This window comes from Eschrichtius robustus, chromosome X (genome assembly GCF_028021215.1).
Source record: "Eschrichtius robustus isolate mEscRob2 chromosome X, mEscRob2.pri, whole genome shotgun sequence".
NCBI lineage: Eukaryota > Metazoa > Chordata > Mammalia > Artiodactyla > Eschrichtiidae > Eschrichtius > Eschrichtius robustus.
Window position 1 is genome coordinate 62,752,846 of NC_090845.1, and position 16,303 is coordinate 62,769,148.

General features: G+C 39.7%; 1 protein-coding gene and 1 non-coding gene across 3 annotated transcripts in view; one reads left to right on the top strand and one right to left on the bottom strand.

Moving 5' to 3' along the window:
• The window catches only part of ITGB1BP2 (integrin subunit beta 1 binding protein 2), a 32,946-nt gene extending 18,211 nt beyond the window's left edge, over window positions 1-14,735 (top strand). For both annotated transcript variants that reach the window (XM_068534016.1, XM_068534017.1), the window contains one exon: window positions 14,486-14,735. In XM_068534016.1, coding sequence (XP_068390117.1) covers window positions 14,486-14,587 — 102 coding nt within the window. In that variant the 3' untranslated portion in view covers window positions 14,588-14,735. The remainder of the gene's footprint in view (window positions 1-14,485) is intronic.
• A 133-nt stretch (window positions 14,736-14,868) lies between these two features.
• On the bottom strand, window positions 14,869-14,973 carry LOC137757579 (U6 spliceosomal RNA). Its single transcript, XR_011072418.1, has one exon. It is a non-coding gene; the product is annotated as a U6 spliceosomal RNA (small nuclear RNA).
• Window positions 14,974-16,303: the final 1,330 nt, after the last annotated feature.

Here is a 16,303-nt window from a genome sequence, read left to right on the forward strand (position 1 = left end):
CTTTGACTAGAACCTGCAGAGCAACGTTCAGTAATAGTTGTGAAAACAGGTGAATATTCTTGGTTTTGTTCTGACTTTAAGGTGAATGCCACTAGTATTTCACTATTAAGTATGATGATTGCAGTTGTTTTCTATATTCTTTATCAAGTTATAAAATTCTCCTGTCCCTAGCCTACTGAGAAAATATTTTTTTAACATCTTTATTGGAGTATAATTGCTTTACAATGGTGTGTTAGTTTCTGCTTTATAACAAAGTGAATCAGTTATACATATACATATGTTCCCATATCTCTTCCCTCTTGCGTCTCCCTCCCAGAAAATATTTTTAAGGTACTACAAGCATAAGGTAAAAAATTCAAATGGTACAAAATGGTATGTGAAGAGTTGCCCATTTGTATTCCCTAGTTTTCCAGTTCCCTTACAGAGAAGCAATTCCTATTAACAATTTTTAGGTGAACTACCAGAGATAAATTGATGCAAATATAAGCATATATGTGAATATGTTATTTTTTACACAAATAGTGGCATACTATAGACACTATTCTAAACCCCAGTTTTTTTTGTTGATAAATCAGCTGTCAGTCATTTCTTTGCAGGTAATCAATCTGTCTTTTCTTTTTGGCTCTTTTTCCCTACTTTCATTATAGAAAATTTCAAACATACAAAAGTAAAGAAAATAGTATACTGAATTCCCATGTACCTGTCACCTAGCTTCAGTAATTATTAACTCATGGCCAATCTCGTTTCATCTATATTTCACTAACCCCTGCTCCTCCACCCACACAAGATTATTCTGAAGCAAATATCACACATCATATTATTTCATCTCATCCATAAATATTTTGATATGTATCTCTAAAATATAAGGACTTTTCTTAAACATTATAACAAAACCACCACCTCTAAAAAATGAACAATTCTTTAATGACATCAAATGTACAGTCATTGTTCAAATTTTCCTGATTGTCTCATAAATGTTTGTGTGTTTAGTTTTAGTTTGTTTGAATCAGGATCCAAATACAGGCTATACACTGCAATTGGTTGATATGTTTCTCAAATCTCTTAATCTATAGGTGCCCCTTCCTTCTCCCCCCGTTTTTTTTTTCTCCCATGGGATTTATTAGTTCAAGAAACTGGGTGGTTTGTCCTATAGCATTTTGCATAAAATGGATTTTAGTAATTGCATCCCTGTGGTAATGTTTCCCTGTTCCTTATATTTCCTGAATATTGATTAGAACTAGAGGCTTGATTAGATTTAGATTTAGGTTCTATTTTTTCCTCTATTGAGGGGCAAGAATATGTCATAGGTAGTATTGTATACTTCTATAAGTAGTATACTTCTAAAAGTCTCTTGTTGCTTTTAAGATTTCTTTGATGTTCTTAAGTCTCATTAAAATGTGTCTGGGTGGGGATTTCTTTCTTTGTTTCTTTTTCCTGTTTGGGATTCCTGAGTTTTAAGATTGGCATTTTTCATCAATTCTCAGTTATTTCTTTTCAAATACTGCTGCTCCACTGTTTTCTCTATTCTTTGCCTGAACTCCAATTAGACATCACCTGTAAGTATGGGGCTTTTATTTATTTATTTATTTATTTATTTATTTACATTTTTACTTATTTATTTATTTTTGGCTGCTTTGTGTCTTTGTTGCTGCGCACGGGCTTTCTCTAGTTGCGGCGAGTGGGGGCTACTCTGTTGCGGTGTGCAGGCTTCTCATTGCGGTGGCTTCTCTTGTTGCAGAGCACAGGCTCTAGGCACGCGGGCTTCGGTAGTTGTGGCACGCAGGCTGTAGAGCATACACTCAGTAGTTGTGGCGCACGGGCTTAATTGCTCTGCGGCATGTGGGATCTTCCCGGACCAGGGCTCAAACCCATGTCCCCTGCATTGGCAGGCAGATTCTTAACCACTGCGCCACCAGGGAAGTGCCCAGTATGGGGCTTTTAAAACTAAGGCCGTAGGCCACGAGGGATCAGATGACTTCAGAGCAAAAGTCTGCTCTAGCAATTACCCAGTAGAGTTGTAGTTATTCATTGTTTCCTCTGCTTTACTGCCCGTGCACCATATTATGTGTATATGGACAGAGATATATATCTCCATACACACTTAAAATATGTCTTGAAATTCATTCCATATCAGTATATAATTTACCTCATTTCTTTCTTTCTATTTTTATTTTTTTTAAAGATTTTTTTTTGATGTGGACCATTTTTAAAGTCTTTATTGAATTTGTTACAATATTGCTTCTGTTTTAGTTTTTCGGCCACGAGGCATGTGGGATCTTAGCTCCCCGATCAGGGGCTGAACCCACACCCCCTGTATTGGAAGGTGAAGTCTTAACCACTAGACTGCCAGGGAAGTCCCCTCATTTCTTTCTTTTTATTGATTGAAGTATAACTTGCATATAGAAAAATGTACAAATCTGAAGTATATGTTTTTGTGTATGTATACATCTATGAAACCTCCCCCAAGTCAAAATACAGAACATTTCCAGCACTACAGAGGCTAGCTCCTTGTGACCTCTCTCAGTCATTATTCAGTCCCAAGATTAACCACTTTCTGGCTTCTATAGTCATAGATTAGTTTTGCTTATATTTGAATTTCATATAAGTGGAGTCATACAGAGTGTGTACTCTTTTGCATCTGACTTCTTTCATTCAGCATCGTCTGTGAGCTTCATCTATTTTGAATATATCAGTAGTTTGTTCTTAGGAATTCCCTGGCGGCCCAGTGGTTAGGATTCCAGGCTTTCACTGCTGGGGGCCTGGGTTCAATTCCTGGTCAGGGAACTCAGATCCCTGCAAGCCACGCAGCGTGGCCAAAAAAAAAAAAAAAAAAAAAAATATATATATATATATATATATATATATATAGTTTGTTCTTTTTCATTGCTGTGTAGAAGTCTGCTTTCTTAAAATTAACTTCCATTTTATGGATATATCATAATGTAGTTAACAAATCCTCTATTGATGGATATATAAATGGTTTTCAGTCTTTTGTTACTATAAATACTACTACACTGCATGTGTTTATTCATGCATCTTTGCCATTATGCATATCAGTAGGATAAAATCCTAGATGTGTAAGTGCTAAGTGAAATATTATGTGCGTTATTAATTTTAATAGATTTTGCCAAATTGCCTTCCAAAGAGGATGTACTAATTTACAAATCCACCAACAGTATATTTAAGGGTCTGTTTCCCAACATCCTTGCCAACTAGTAACAATTTTTTTTTATTGAGGTATAGTCGATTTATAATATTATATTAGTTTCAGGTATATAATAGTGATTCAAAATTTTTATAGATTGTCACATTTAAATTATAAAATATTGGATATATTCCCTGTGCTGTACAGTATATCCCTGTAGCTTATTTATTTTATACTTATTAATTTGTGCCTCTTAATCCCCTACCCCTATTTTGCCCTTTCTCCTCCCTCTTCCCACTGGTAACCACTAGTTTGGTCTCTGTATCTGTGAGTCTGTTTCTGTTTTCTCATATTCATTCATTTATTTGATGTTTTAGATTCCACATATAAGTGATAACATACAGTATTTACCTTTCTCTGTCTGACTTATTTCACTGGGCATAATACCCGCCAGGTCCATCCATGTTGTTGCAAGTGGCAAAATTTCATTGTTTAACACATCTTCCTTATCCATTCATTTGTTGATGGACATGTAGCTTGCTTCTATGTTATGGCTATTGTAAATAATGTTGCTATGAACATTGGGGTGCATGTATCTTTTCAAATTAGTGTTTTCGTATTCTTTGGATATATGCCCAGGGGTGGAATTGCTGGATTGTATGGTAGTTCTATTTTCAGTTTTTTGAGGAATCTCCATACTGTTTTCCACAGTGGCTGCACCAATTTACATTCCCACCAACAGCGTACTAGGGATCTCTTTTCTCCATATCCTCACCGACACTTGTTATTTGTTGTCTCTGTGATGATAGCCATTCTGACAGGTGATATCTCATTGTGGTTTTGATTTTGCATTTCTTTGATGATGAGCAGTGTTGAGTATCTGTTGACCCTCTGTATGTCTTCTTTGGAAAAATATCTGTTCAGGTCTTCTGCCCACTTTTTAATCACGTTGTTTGTTTTTTGGTATTGAGCTGTATGAGGTATTTATATATTTGGGATATTAACGCCTAATCAGTCATATCATTTGCAAATATTTTTTCCCATTCAGTTGGCTACCTTTTTGTTTTCTCGATGGTTTCTTTGTTGTGCAAAAGCTTTTAAGTCTAATGAGGTCCCATTTGTTTATTTTTGCTTTTGTTTCCTTTGCCTTAGTTGACAGATCCAAAGAAATATTGCTACAATTTATGTCAGAGAGAGTTCTGCCTATGCTCTCTTCCAGGAGTTTTATGGTTTCTGGTCTTACATTTAAGTCTTTAATCCATTTTGAGTTTATTTTTGTATATGGTATTAGAGAATGTTCTACTTTCATTCTTTTATGTGTAGCTGTCCAATTTTCCCAGCACCACTTATTGAAGAGACTGTGTTTTCTCCATTGTATATTCTTGCCTCCTTTGTCATAGATTAATTGACCATAGGTGCGTGGGTTTACTTATGGGCTCTCTATTCTGTTCCATTGATTTATTTGTCTGTTTTCATGCCATTACCATGCTGTTTTGTTTATTATAGCTTTGTAGTATAGTCTGAAGTCAGGGAGCATGATTCTTCCAGTTCTGTTCTTCTTTCTCAAAGTTGTTTTGGCTATTTGGGATGTTTTGTTTTTCCATACAAATTTTAAAATTATGTGTTCTAGTTCTGTGATAAATGCCATGGGTATTTTGTTAGGGGTTGCACTGAATCTGTACACAATCTTGGGTAGTATGGTCATTTTAACTATTAATTCTTCCAATCCATTGACACAGTATGTCTTTCCATCTGTTTATGTCATCTTCAATTTATTTCATCAGTGTCTTATAGTTTTCTGAGTGCAGGTCTTTTACCTCCTTAGTTAGATTTATTCCTAGGTATTTTCTTCTTTTTGATGCAATTGTAAATGGTATTGTTTCCTTAATTTCTCTTTCTGATAATTTGTTGTTAGTGTATAGAAATGCAACAGATTTCTGTGTATTAATTTGGTATCCTACAACTTTACCAAATTCATTTATGAGCTCTAGTAGTTTTCTGGTGGTGTCTTTAGGACTTACTATGTATAGTATCATGCGATCTGTAAAAGATGACAATTTTCCTTCCTTTCCGATTTGGATGCCTTTTATTTCTTTTTCTTGTCTGATTGCTGTGGATAGGACTTCCAATACTGTGCTGATAAAAGTGGCAAGAGTGGGAATCCTTGTCTTGTTCCTGACTTTAGAGGAAATGCTTTCTGCATTTCACCATTCAGTATGATGTTAGCTGTGGGCTTATGGCCTTTATTATGTTGAGGTATGTTCCCTCTATACCTACTTTTTTTTTTTTTTTGGCTGTGCTGCATGGCTTGTGGGATCTTAGTTCCCCAACCAGGGATTGAACCTGGGCCCTCGGCAGTGAAAGTGCAGAGTCCTGACCACTGGATCGCCATGGAATTCCCCTTTTTTTTTATATACCCACTTTTTGTGGAGAGTTTATTTTTATCATAAGTGGATGTGGAATTTTATCAAAAGCTTTTTCTGCGTCTTTTGAGATGATCATAAGATTTTTATTCTTCAGTTTGTTAATGTGGTGTATCACACCGATTGATTTGTGGATATTGAACCATCCTCACACACCTGGGATAAATCCCACTTGATCATGATGTATGATCCTCTAATGTATTGTTGGATTTGGTTGGCTACTATTTTGTTGAGGATATTTACATCCAAGTTCATCAATGATAGTGGCCTATAATTCTTTTTTGTGATATCCTTGTCTAGTTTTTGTATCAGCGTGATGCTGGCCTCATAGAATGAATTCAGAAGTGTTCCTTCCACTGTAATTTCTTGGAATAGTTTGAGAAGGATAGGTATTAACTCTTCTTTAGATATTTGGTAGAATTCACCTGTGAAGCCATCTGGTCCTGGACTTTTGTTTTTGGGGAGATTTTTTATTATTATTACTGATTCAGTTTCATTACTGGCAATTGGTCTGTTCATATTTTCCATTTCTTCCTGGTTCAGTCTTGGGAGAGTGTACATTTCTAGGAATGTGTCCATTTCTTCTAGGTTGTCCATTTTATTGGCATATAGTTGTTTGTAGTAATCTCTTATGATCCTTTTTGTTCCTGTGGTGCTGGTTGTACCTTCTCCTTTTTCATTTCTGATTTTATTGATTAGGACCCCCTTTTTTTAAAATTTATTTATTTGGTTTTTTTTTTTTGGCTATGTTGGGTCGTCGTTGCTGTGCGCAGGCTTTCTCTACTTGCAGTGAGCAGGGGCTACTCTTTGTCGTGGTGCGCGGGCTTCCCATTGCAGTGGCTTCTCTTGTTGCGGAGAACGGGCTCTAGGCACGTAGGCTTCAGTAGTTGTGGCACGTGGGCTCAGTCATTGTGGCTTGTGGGCTCTTGAGCACAGGCTCAGTAGTTGTGGTGCACAGGCTTAGCTGCTCCGCGGCATATGGGATCTTCCCGGGCCAGGGCTCGAACCGGTGTCCCTTGCATTGGCAGGCAGATTCTTAACCACTGCACCACCAGGGAAGCCCAGGACCCTTTTTTTTCCTGATGAGTCTGGCTAAAGGTTTATCAATTTCATTTATCTTTTCAAAGAACTAACTCTTTCTTTTATGGCAAGTTTGTAGGGTACAATTTTATTTTTTTAATTAAAATTTTTTTTAAAATTTAATTTTATTTATTTTTTTATACAGCAGGTTCTTATTAGTTATCTATTTTATACATATTAGTGTATATATGTCAGTCCCAATCTCCCAATTCATCCCACCCCACCCCCACTTTCCTCTCTTTGTGTCCATACGTTTGTTCTCTACATCTGTGTCTCTATTTCTGCCTTGCAAACCGGTTCATCTGTACCATTTTTCTAGGTTCCATGTATATGCATTAATATATGATATTTGTTTTTCTCTTTCTGACTTACTTCACTCTGTATGACAGTCTCTAGGTCCATCCACATCTCTACAAATTACCCAATTCCGTTCCTTTTTATGGCTGAGTAATATTCCATTGTATATATGTACCACATCTTCTTTATCCATTTGTCCGTTGACGGGCATTTAGGTTGCTTCCATGACCTGGCTATTGTAAATAGTGCTGCAATGAACATTGGGGTGCATGTGTCTTTTTGAATTATGGTTTTCTCTGGGTATATGCCCAGGAGTGGGATTGCTGGGTCATATGGTAATTCTATTTTTAGTTTTTTAAGGAACCTCCATACTGTTTTCCATAGTGGCTGTATCAATTTACATTCCCACCAACAGTGCAAGAGGGTTCCCTTTTCTCCACACCCTCTCCAGCATCTGTTGTTTGTAGATTTTCTGATGATGCCCATTCTAACTGGTGTGAGGTGATACCTCATTGTCGTTTTTTATTTATTTATTTATTATTTGGTGCACCAGCTCCTTAGTTGCGGCACGTGTGCTCCTTTAGTTGTGGCATGCAAACTCTTAGTTGCAGCATGCATGTGGGATCTAGTTCCCTGACCAGGGATCGAAGCCAGGCCCCCTGCATTGTGAGCATGGAGTCTTAACCACTGCGCCACCAGGGAAGTCCCTCATTGTATTTTTGATTTGCATTTCTCTAATAATTAGCGATGTTGAGCATCTTTTCATGTGCCTCTTGGCCATCTGTGTGTCTTCTTTGAAGAGATGTCTATTTAGGTCTTCTGCCCATTTTTTGATTGGGTTTTTTGTTTTTTTAATATTGAGCTGCATGAGCTGTTTATATATTTTGGAGATTAATCCTTTGTCCGTTGATTCATTTGCAAATATTTTCTCCCATTCTGAGGGTTGTCTTTTTGTCTTGTTTATAGTTTCCTTTGCTGTGCAAAAGCTTTTAAGTTTCATTAGGTCCCATTTGTTTATTTTTGTTTTTATTCAAAGAACTAACTCTTAGTTTCATTGATCTTTTCCATTGTTTTTTTAAGTCACTATTTCATTTCTTTCTCTCTGATCTTTATGATTTCTTTCCTTCTACTAAATTTGGGTTTTGTTTGTTCTTATTTTTCTAGTTCATTTAGGTGTAAGATTTGGTTGCTTATTTGAGATTTTTCTCATTTCCTGAGGTAAGCTTGTATCGCTATAAACTTCCCTCTTAGAACTACTTTTGCTGTGTCCCATAGATTTTGGATCATTGTGTTTTCATTTTCATTTGTCTCCAGGTATTGATATTTCTAAAATTTCTTCCTTGATTTTTTTCAGTGATCCATTGGTTTGCTTAGTAGCATATTGTTTAGTTTCCATGTGTTTGTGTTTTTTTGCAATTTTTTTTCTTGTAGTTATTTCTAGACTCATAGTGTTGTGGTTGGAAAAGACACTTGATATGATTTCAGTTTTCTTAAATGTATTGAAACTTGTTTTGCAGCCTAGCATATGATCTCTTCTGGGGAACGTTCCATGTGCACTAGAAAAGAATGTATATTCTGCTGTTTTTGGATGGAATGTACTATATACATCTATTAAGTCCATTTAGACTAATGTTTCATTTAAGGCCAGAATTTCCTTACAGATTTTCTGTCTAGATGATCTGTCCATTGATGTAAGTGGGGTGTTAAAATCACCTAGTACTGTGTTGCTGTCAATCTCTCCCTTTATGTCTGTTAATATTTGCTTTATGTATTTAGGTTCTCCTATGTTCGGTGCATATATATTTACAATTGTTGTATCTTCTTAGAATGATCCCTTAATCATGATGTAACATCCTTCTTTGTCTCTTGTACAGTCTTTGTTTTAAAGTCAATTTTGTCTGATATAAGTATTGCTACCCCAGCTTTCTTTTGATTTCCATTTGCATGAATAGCTTTTTCCATCCCCTCACTTTCAGTCTGTGTGTGTCTTTAGATCTGAAGTGTGTCTCTTATAGGCAGTGTATATATGGGTCTTGTCTTTGTATCCATTCAGCCACACTATGTCATTTTTAAAAAATATTTATTTATTTATTTATTTGGCTGTGCTGGGTCTTAGTTGTGGCACGCGGGATCTAGTTCCCTGACCAGGGATCAAACCCAGCCCCTTGCATTGGGAGTGTGCGGAGTCTTAACCACTGGACCACCAGGGAAGTCCCCACTCTATGTCTTTTTTTTTTATATAAATTTATTTATTTTATTTATTTATTTTTGGCTGCGTTGGGTCTTCGTTGTGGCACGTGGGCTTTTCGTTGCGGTGGCTTCTCTTGTTGCGGAGTACGGGCTCTAGGCGCGCGGGCTTCAGTAGTTGTGGCTCGAGGGCTCTAGAGCGCAAGCTCAGTAGTTGTGGCGCACGGGCTTAGTTGCTCCGTGGCATGTGGGATCTTCCCGGACTAGGGCTCGAACCTGTGTCCCCTGCATTGGCAGGCGGATTCTTAACCACTGCGCCACCAGGGAAGTCCCTCTCTATGTCTTTTGATTGGAACATTTAGTCCATTTCCATTTAAAGTAATTATTGATAGGTATGTACCTATTTCCATTTTGCTAATTATTTGGGCGTTGTTTTTGTAATTTTTTTTAATCCTTTCTTCTTCTTTGGTTCTCTTCCCTTGTAATTTGGTGACTATCTTTAGTGTTAGTTTGGATGATTCCTTTCTCTTTTTGTGTGTGTCTCTATTACAGATTTTTAGTTTGTGGTTACCATCAGATATATATATTTATATATATATATATATATATATATATCTCAATGTACATACACATATATGTGATTACTTTAAGCTGCTTATCTCTTAATTTCAAATGCATTTTAACAGCCCTGCATTTTTACTCCCTTCTCCCTATTATTACTTTTTTGATGCCGTATTTTACATCTTTTTGTCTTGTGTAGTCTTTAATGACTTACTGTGGATATAGATTATTTTAGTACTTTTATTTTAAATCTTTCCTACAGCTTTGTACATGGATGATTTACTACCTTTACTATATTTGTCTTTATCAGTGAGTTTTTCCCTTTAGTAATTTTCATGTTTCTAGCTGTGGCCTTTTCTTTTTCACTTAGAGAAGTCCCTTTAACATTTCTTGTAAAGCTGGCTTGGTAGTGCTGAATTCAGTTAGCTTTTGCCTATCTGTAAAACTTTTGCTCTCTCCATCAAATCTGAATGAAAGCCTTGCTGGGTAGAGTATTCTTGGTTGTAGGTTTTTCCTTTTCTTCACTTTAAATGTATTGTGCCACTCCCTTCTCGCCTGAAAGGTCTCTGCTGAAAAGTTAGCTGATAGATTTATGGAAATTCCTTTGTATGGTGTTTGTTACTTTTCCCTTGCTGTCTTTAATATTCTATCTTTATCTTTAATTTTTGCCATCTTAATTACAATGTGTCTTGGTGTGGTCCTCTTTGGGTTGATCCTGTTTAGGACCCTGTGCTTCCTGGACCTGGATATCTGTTTCCTTTCCCTGGATAGGGAAGTTTTCAGCTATTACGTCTTCTAGATATGTTCTCTGTTCCTTTCTCTCTCTCTTCTCCTCCTGGGACCCCTGTAATGTGAATGTTAGTATGCTTGATGTTGTTTCAGAGATCTCTTAAACTGTCCTCATTTCTTTTTATTCTTTTTTCTGTTCCACTTCAGTGATTTCCCCTACTCTATCTTCCAGCTTGCTGATCCATTCATCTGTATCATTTCGTCTACTGTTAATTCCTTTTAGTGTATTTTTCATCTCACTTGTATTCTTCATCTGTTTGGTTCTTCTTTATATTTTCTAACTCTTTGTTAAAAACCTCTAACTTCTCACTCTCTTCATCTATTCTTATCCTGAGTTATTTGATCATCTTTACGATCAATACCTTGAACTCTTTATTGGATAGATTGCCTATCTATCTCCATTTCACTTAGTTTTTCTTCTGGGGTTTTATATTGTTCCTTCATCTGGAACATGTTCCTCTGTCACCTCATTCTGCCTAACTTGCTGTTTTTACGTCTATGTATCTGGTAGGTTGGTTATGTTTCCTAACCTTGGAGAAGTGGCCTTTTGTAGGAGACATCCTATGTGTCCCAGCAGCACACCTCCCTGTTATCACCAGAGCTATATGCTCTAGGGGTGCCCCCTATGTTGGCTGGGTGGGTCCTTCTGTTATGGTGGGCTGACTACTGTGGGTGGTCTCATAGGCATGGCTCACCCCTGGTTTGGTTGGTTGTCAGGCCCTGCGTTGCATGGAGGCTACCAGCTGCTGGTTGGCAGGGCCGGGTCATGAGATCCTGGCTGAGGGACCCTGGGGGGGTCCCAGGCTAGTGCTTTCTCACTGGTGGGCAGAACCTTGTTCTAGGGTGGGTGGTTGTGGGGCTGGAGTTCCTGGATCTAATGTTGGCCTCCTGGTGAGTGGGGCTGGTTCCTGACATTGCTGGCTGCAGGTTCCCAGGTGTCCCAATGCTGGTACTGGCCCATTGGTGAATAGGGCTAGATCCTGGGGTGGCTGGCTGAGGAGTCCAAGGCATCTTAGAGCTGGTGTTGGCCTGCTAGTAGGTGTGGCTAGGGCCCAGGGGGTCCCAGGGCTAGTGCCAGCTCACTGGTATGTGGAGCCAGGTCTTGGTGTCTCCGGCTTCAGGGTCCTGTGTGTCCTGAAGCTGGTGTCAGCCCACTGGCATGGATTTCAGGGCCACTGGCTGAGGAGCCCAAGGTGTCCCAGAGCTGGAGTTGGTCTGCTGGTGGGAAGGGTCATGGTCTGTGGGGTTCCCAGGGCTGCTCTCTGCCTGCTGGTGTTTCAGCTGGGTACTGACAAGGCAGGCTTTTGTGATCCTGGGGCTGGTGTCCACCCATTGGTTGGTGGGGTTTGAGTCCAGGAGATCTCGCCACTGGTGCCCACTCACCAGTGGGTGAAGCTGGGTCCTGGGGCTAGTGCCAGCCCACTGGTGGGTAGAACCAGGTCCTGGGGTCTCTGGCTGAAGGGCCCAGGGGTCCCAGAGCTGGAGTCTGACCACTAGTAGGTGAGGCCAGTTCTTGACATGGCTGCAGGGTCTGGGGTGTCCTGAAGCTTGTGTCAGCCCACTGGTGATTGAGGATGGATCCTAGAGCAGCTGGCTGAGGGCCTCAAGATGTCTCAGAGCTGGTGTTGGCCTGCTGGTGGGTGAGGGCGTGGCCCAGTGGGTCCCAGGGCTAGTGCCAGCCTGCTGGTGGGTGGTCTGAGTCCTGCCAGTGCAGGCTGTGGGGCTGCAGTTGTCCTTGGGCAGGTGTCTGCCCACTGGTGGGTGGGTGCAGGTCCCAGGGTGTCCTAAGGCTGGTGCCTGCCCACTGGTAGGCAGAGCTGGGTCCTGGGGTCTCTAGCTGCAGGCCCCTGGGGGTCCTGGGTCTAGTGCCTGTGCTCTGGTGTATGGGGCTGGGTCCTGGGCCCTCTGTTGATAGGGCTGTGTCCAGGGGAAGCTGTGGGCTCAGGGGGTCTTAAGGCAGCTTGCCTGATGGTGGGTGGGGCTGTCACTGCCTGGCTAGTTGCTTGGCCTGAAGCATCCCAGTATGGGTGCCTATAGGCTGATGGGCAGGGGCGGGGCTGGGTCCCCAGGCTAATAAACTAGAGGGAGTATTCCAAAATGGCGCTTGCCAGCACCAGTGTCTGTGTCCCCAGGGTGACCTCCAGTTGCCTCCTGCCTCTCTGGGAGACTCTCCAAGATCAGCAGGTGGGTCTGACCCAGGCTCCTTTCAAATTACTGCTGCAGCCCTGGGTCCTGGAGTGTGTGAGATTTTGTGTGCACCCTTTAAGAATGGAATCTCTGTCTCCCACAGCCTTCTGGCTCCCCTGAAAGTAAGCCCCACTGGCCTTCAAAGCCAAACTTTCTGGGGGATCATCTTCCTGATGCTGGACATTTGGGCTGGGGAGCCTGATGTGGGGCTCAGACCGCTTTCTCCATGGGGAGAACCTCTGCAATTGTAATTATTCTCCCATCTGTGGGTTGCCCACCCTGGGGTGTGGGTCTTGACTATACTGTGAGTCTGCCCCTCCTACTCATCTCACTGTGGTTCCTTTTTTATGTCTTTAGTTGTAGAAGATCTTTTCTGCTAGATTCTGGTCTTTCTCATCAATAGCTGCTCTGTAAATAGTTGTAATTTTGGTGTGGCTGTGAGAGGAAGTGAGCTCAGAGTCTTCCTACTATGCCATCTTGACCAATAAAACTATTTTAAAAAATGTATATATATATATATTTATTTATTTTTATGGCTGTGTTGGGTCTTCATTTCTGTGCGAGGGCTTTCTCTAGTTGTGGCAAGTGGGGGCCACTCTTCATCGCGGTGCACGGGCCTCTCACTGTCGCGGCCTCTCTTGTTGCGGAGCACAGGCTCCAGACGCGCAGGCTCAGTAATTGTGGCTCACGGGCCCAGCTGCTCCGCGGCATGTGGGATCCTCCCAGACCAGGGCTCGAACCCGTGTCCCCTGCATTGGCAGGCAGATTCTCAACCACTGCGCCACCAGGGAAGCCCTAAAAAATATTTTTATCTTTGATAATCTGACAGGTAAAAAATAGAAACCTATAACTAATAAATATTTTTGTTTTTTAACTAAAAATACATGCACATGGTAAAAAACAACTCAAGCAATATAAAAGGATATACAATTAAAGTTATATATTACCCCTATTCCTTAGTTCCCTTGGTTCCCTTTCCAGAGAACCCCACTGTCAGTTTCTTGTTTATCCTCCAGATATATTCTATGCAAACCATGGATATACAAGTATAAATGGGTATATATGTGTGTGTGCACATGTGTTTGGATATCTATCTGTCTGGTTATTGATGAAAATGGGAGTTTATCATACTTTTTTCACTTAAAATATATCATATCCATATATCCATTTCGTCTCTCTTTTTGTCACAAATGGTAGCAGGCTATTCACTCTGCTTTTTTCGCTTAATGTATTTTTGAGATTGTGTCATATCAATACATTTACATCTGCCTTATTCTTTTGTATGGCTACATTATAATTCATTTAACCAGTGCCAGGCATTTTGGTTGTTTCCAATATCCTGTTATTATAAACGATCTCCCTGAACATACTTATTTGTACACATGGGTCAGCATATTTTTAGGATAAATTCCTAGAAGTATGGTTGCTGTATCAAAGTATATAGTGGTTGATGTTATTCTCTGCCCAACATCCATTCCATATCTTCCCCATTGTTTAGCAGTCATAAAGTTTGAAGGGGGTAGAATTGATCTCACTCCCAGCTTCTGGAGGGGGTACACCACACATGTAACTCAATCAGGGTAAGTCCATCCCCCATGCCTCAGTTATTGGTTCAAGCAACCCAGGCCTTAGCCAATCAATGTATACTATTGTCCTGTCAAGGGGAAATTTCAGGAATGGGCCAATGATGCAAGTCAGTGAAATGTTAGAGGATATTTTTTGAAGTATTTGGGGGAAGAAGGGTTTTTTTTGTTTTTGTTTTTCTTTGCTCTTCTGAGAGAGAACAAAAGCCAGCTTTGTCTCTTCTTTTGGACAGTATGGTGTAGCTGATATGAAGACTTCAAGTGCTGCAGCCCTTTTGCTACCAAGAAGGGAGTCAGATTTACAGTGGAGCTCACACTTTGGACGACTGAACTGACAGATGGAAGGAAATTAGGTCCTTGGTGATATTGTTGATCCACAAAATCAAACCAATTTCAAAGCTCACTTATCCCCTGGAATTTGCAGTTATTTGAACTGATAAATCCTCTTTATTGTTTAAGCCTATTGGAGTTGGGTTTTCTGTTACTTACCAATAAAAAGACATATGTACTTAAAATTTCTTTTCTTTTTTAAAAAATTTTTATTGGAGTATAATTGATTTACAATGTTGTGTTAGTTTCAGGTGTACAGCAAAGTGATTCAGTTATACATACATTCAAAAATATGGAACGCTTCACGAATTTGCGTATCATCCTTGCGCAGGGGCCATGCTAATCTTTTGTATCGTTCCAATTTTAGTATGTGTGCTGCCAAAGTGAGCACACTTTAAAATTTTTTTGATAAGTTGCCTTACAAAAAATATACCAATTTACAATCCAACAACAAAATATGAGAGTATTTCTCTGCAGCCTCGCCAAAACAATATATTATCAAACTTTCTGATATTGCCATCTTTATAGGAAAAGAGTGGTATCTTAACACAATCTTTTTATCATGAGTAGGGTTAAGCTTTTTTTGGTTTGTTTATTTTTGTTTTGGCTGCGCCGTGTGGCATGCGGATCTTACTTCCCCAACCAGGGATCAAACACGTGCCCCCTGCAGTGGAAGTGCAGAGTCCTAACCGCTGGACCACCAGGGAATTCCCTAAGCTTTCTAATATACTTAGAAGTCACATATATTTCTTTCCGTGTGTGTGTGTGTGTGTGTGTGTGTGTGTGTGTGTGTGTGTGTATTGTTCATGTCCTTTGCCTAGTTTTCTATTTCTATTTCTCTTTTTTATTGCTTTGTAAAAGCTGTTTGTGTCCTAGGTAAATCAGGCCTTTGTTATGTGGGTTGAAATATATTTTCTGAATTTCTCCTTTGGCCTTTGATTTTCTTTTTGCATTTTTTATGGCAAAATATATATAACACAAAATTTACCGTTTTAAAGTGTACAATTCATTGGCATTAAGTACATTCACAATGTTGTATAATCTTCACCACTATTTATTTCTAGAAATTTTTCATCATCCCAAAGAGAAATTCTGTACCTATTAAACAGTAATTCTCCATTGTCCCTTCCCAACAGCCCTGGTAAACTCTATTCTACTTTTTGTCTTTTTTTAAATATAAATTTATTTATCTTTATTTTTGGCTGCATTGGGTCTTCGTTGCTGCACGCGGGCTTTCTCTAGTTGCGGCGAGCGGGGGCTACTCTGGGTTGCAGTGCGCGGGCTTCTCGTTGCGGTGGCTTCTCTTGTTGTGGAGCACAGGCTCTAGGCACGCAGGCTTCAGTAGTTGTGGCATGTGGGTTCAGTAGTTGTGGCTTGCAGGCTCTAGAGTGCAGGCTCAGTAGTTGTGGTGCATGGGCTTAGTTGTTCCACGGCATGTGGGATCTTCCCGGACCAGGGCTTGAACCCATGTCCCCTGCATTGGCAGGCGGATTCCTAACCACTGCGCCACCAGGGAAGCCCCCTTTTTGTCTTTATGAATTTGCCTATTGTACCTACCTTATATGAGTGTAATTGTACAGTATTTGAACTTTTCTGTCTCATTTCATTTAGCATAATGTTTTCAAGATTCATATTTATTGTAGCATATATCAGAATGTTATTCCTTTTTATGGCTGAATAATATTCCATTGCATGTATATACCAAATTTTATTTATCCATT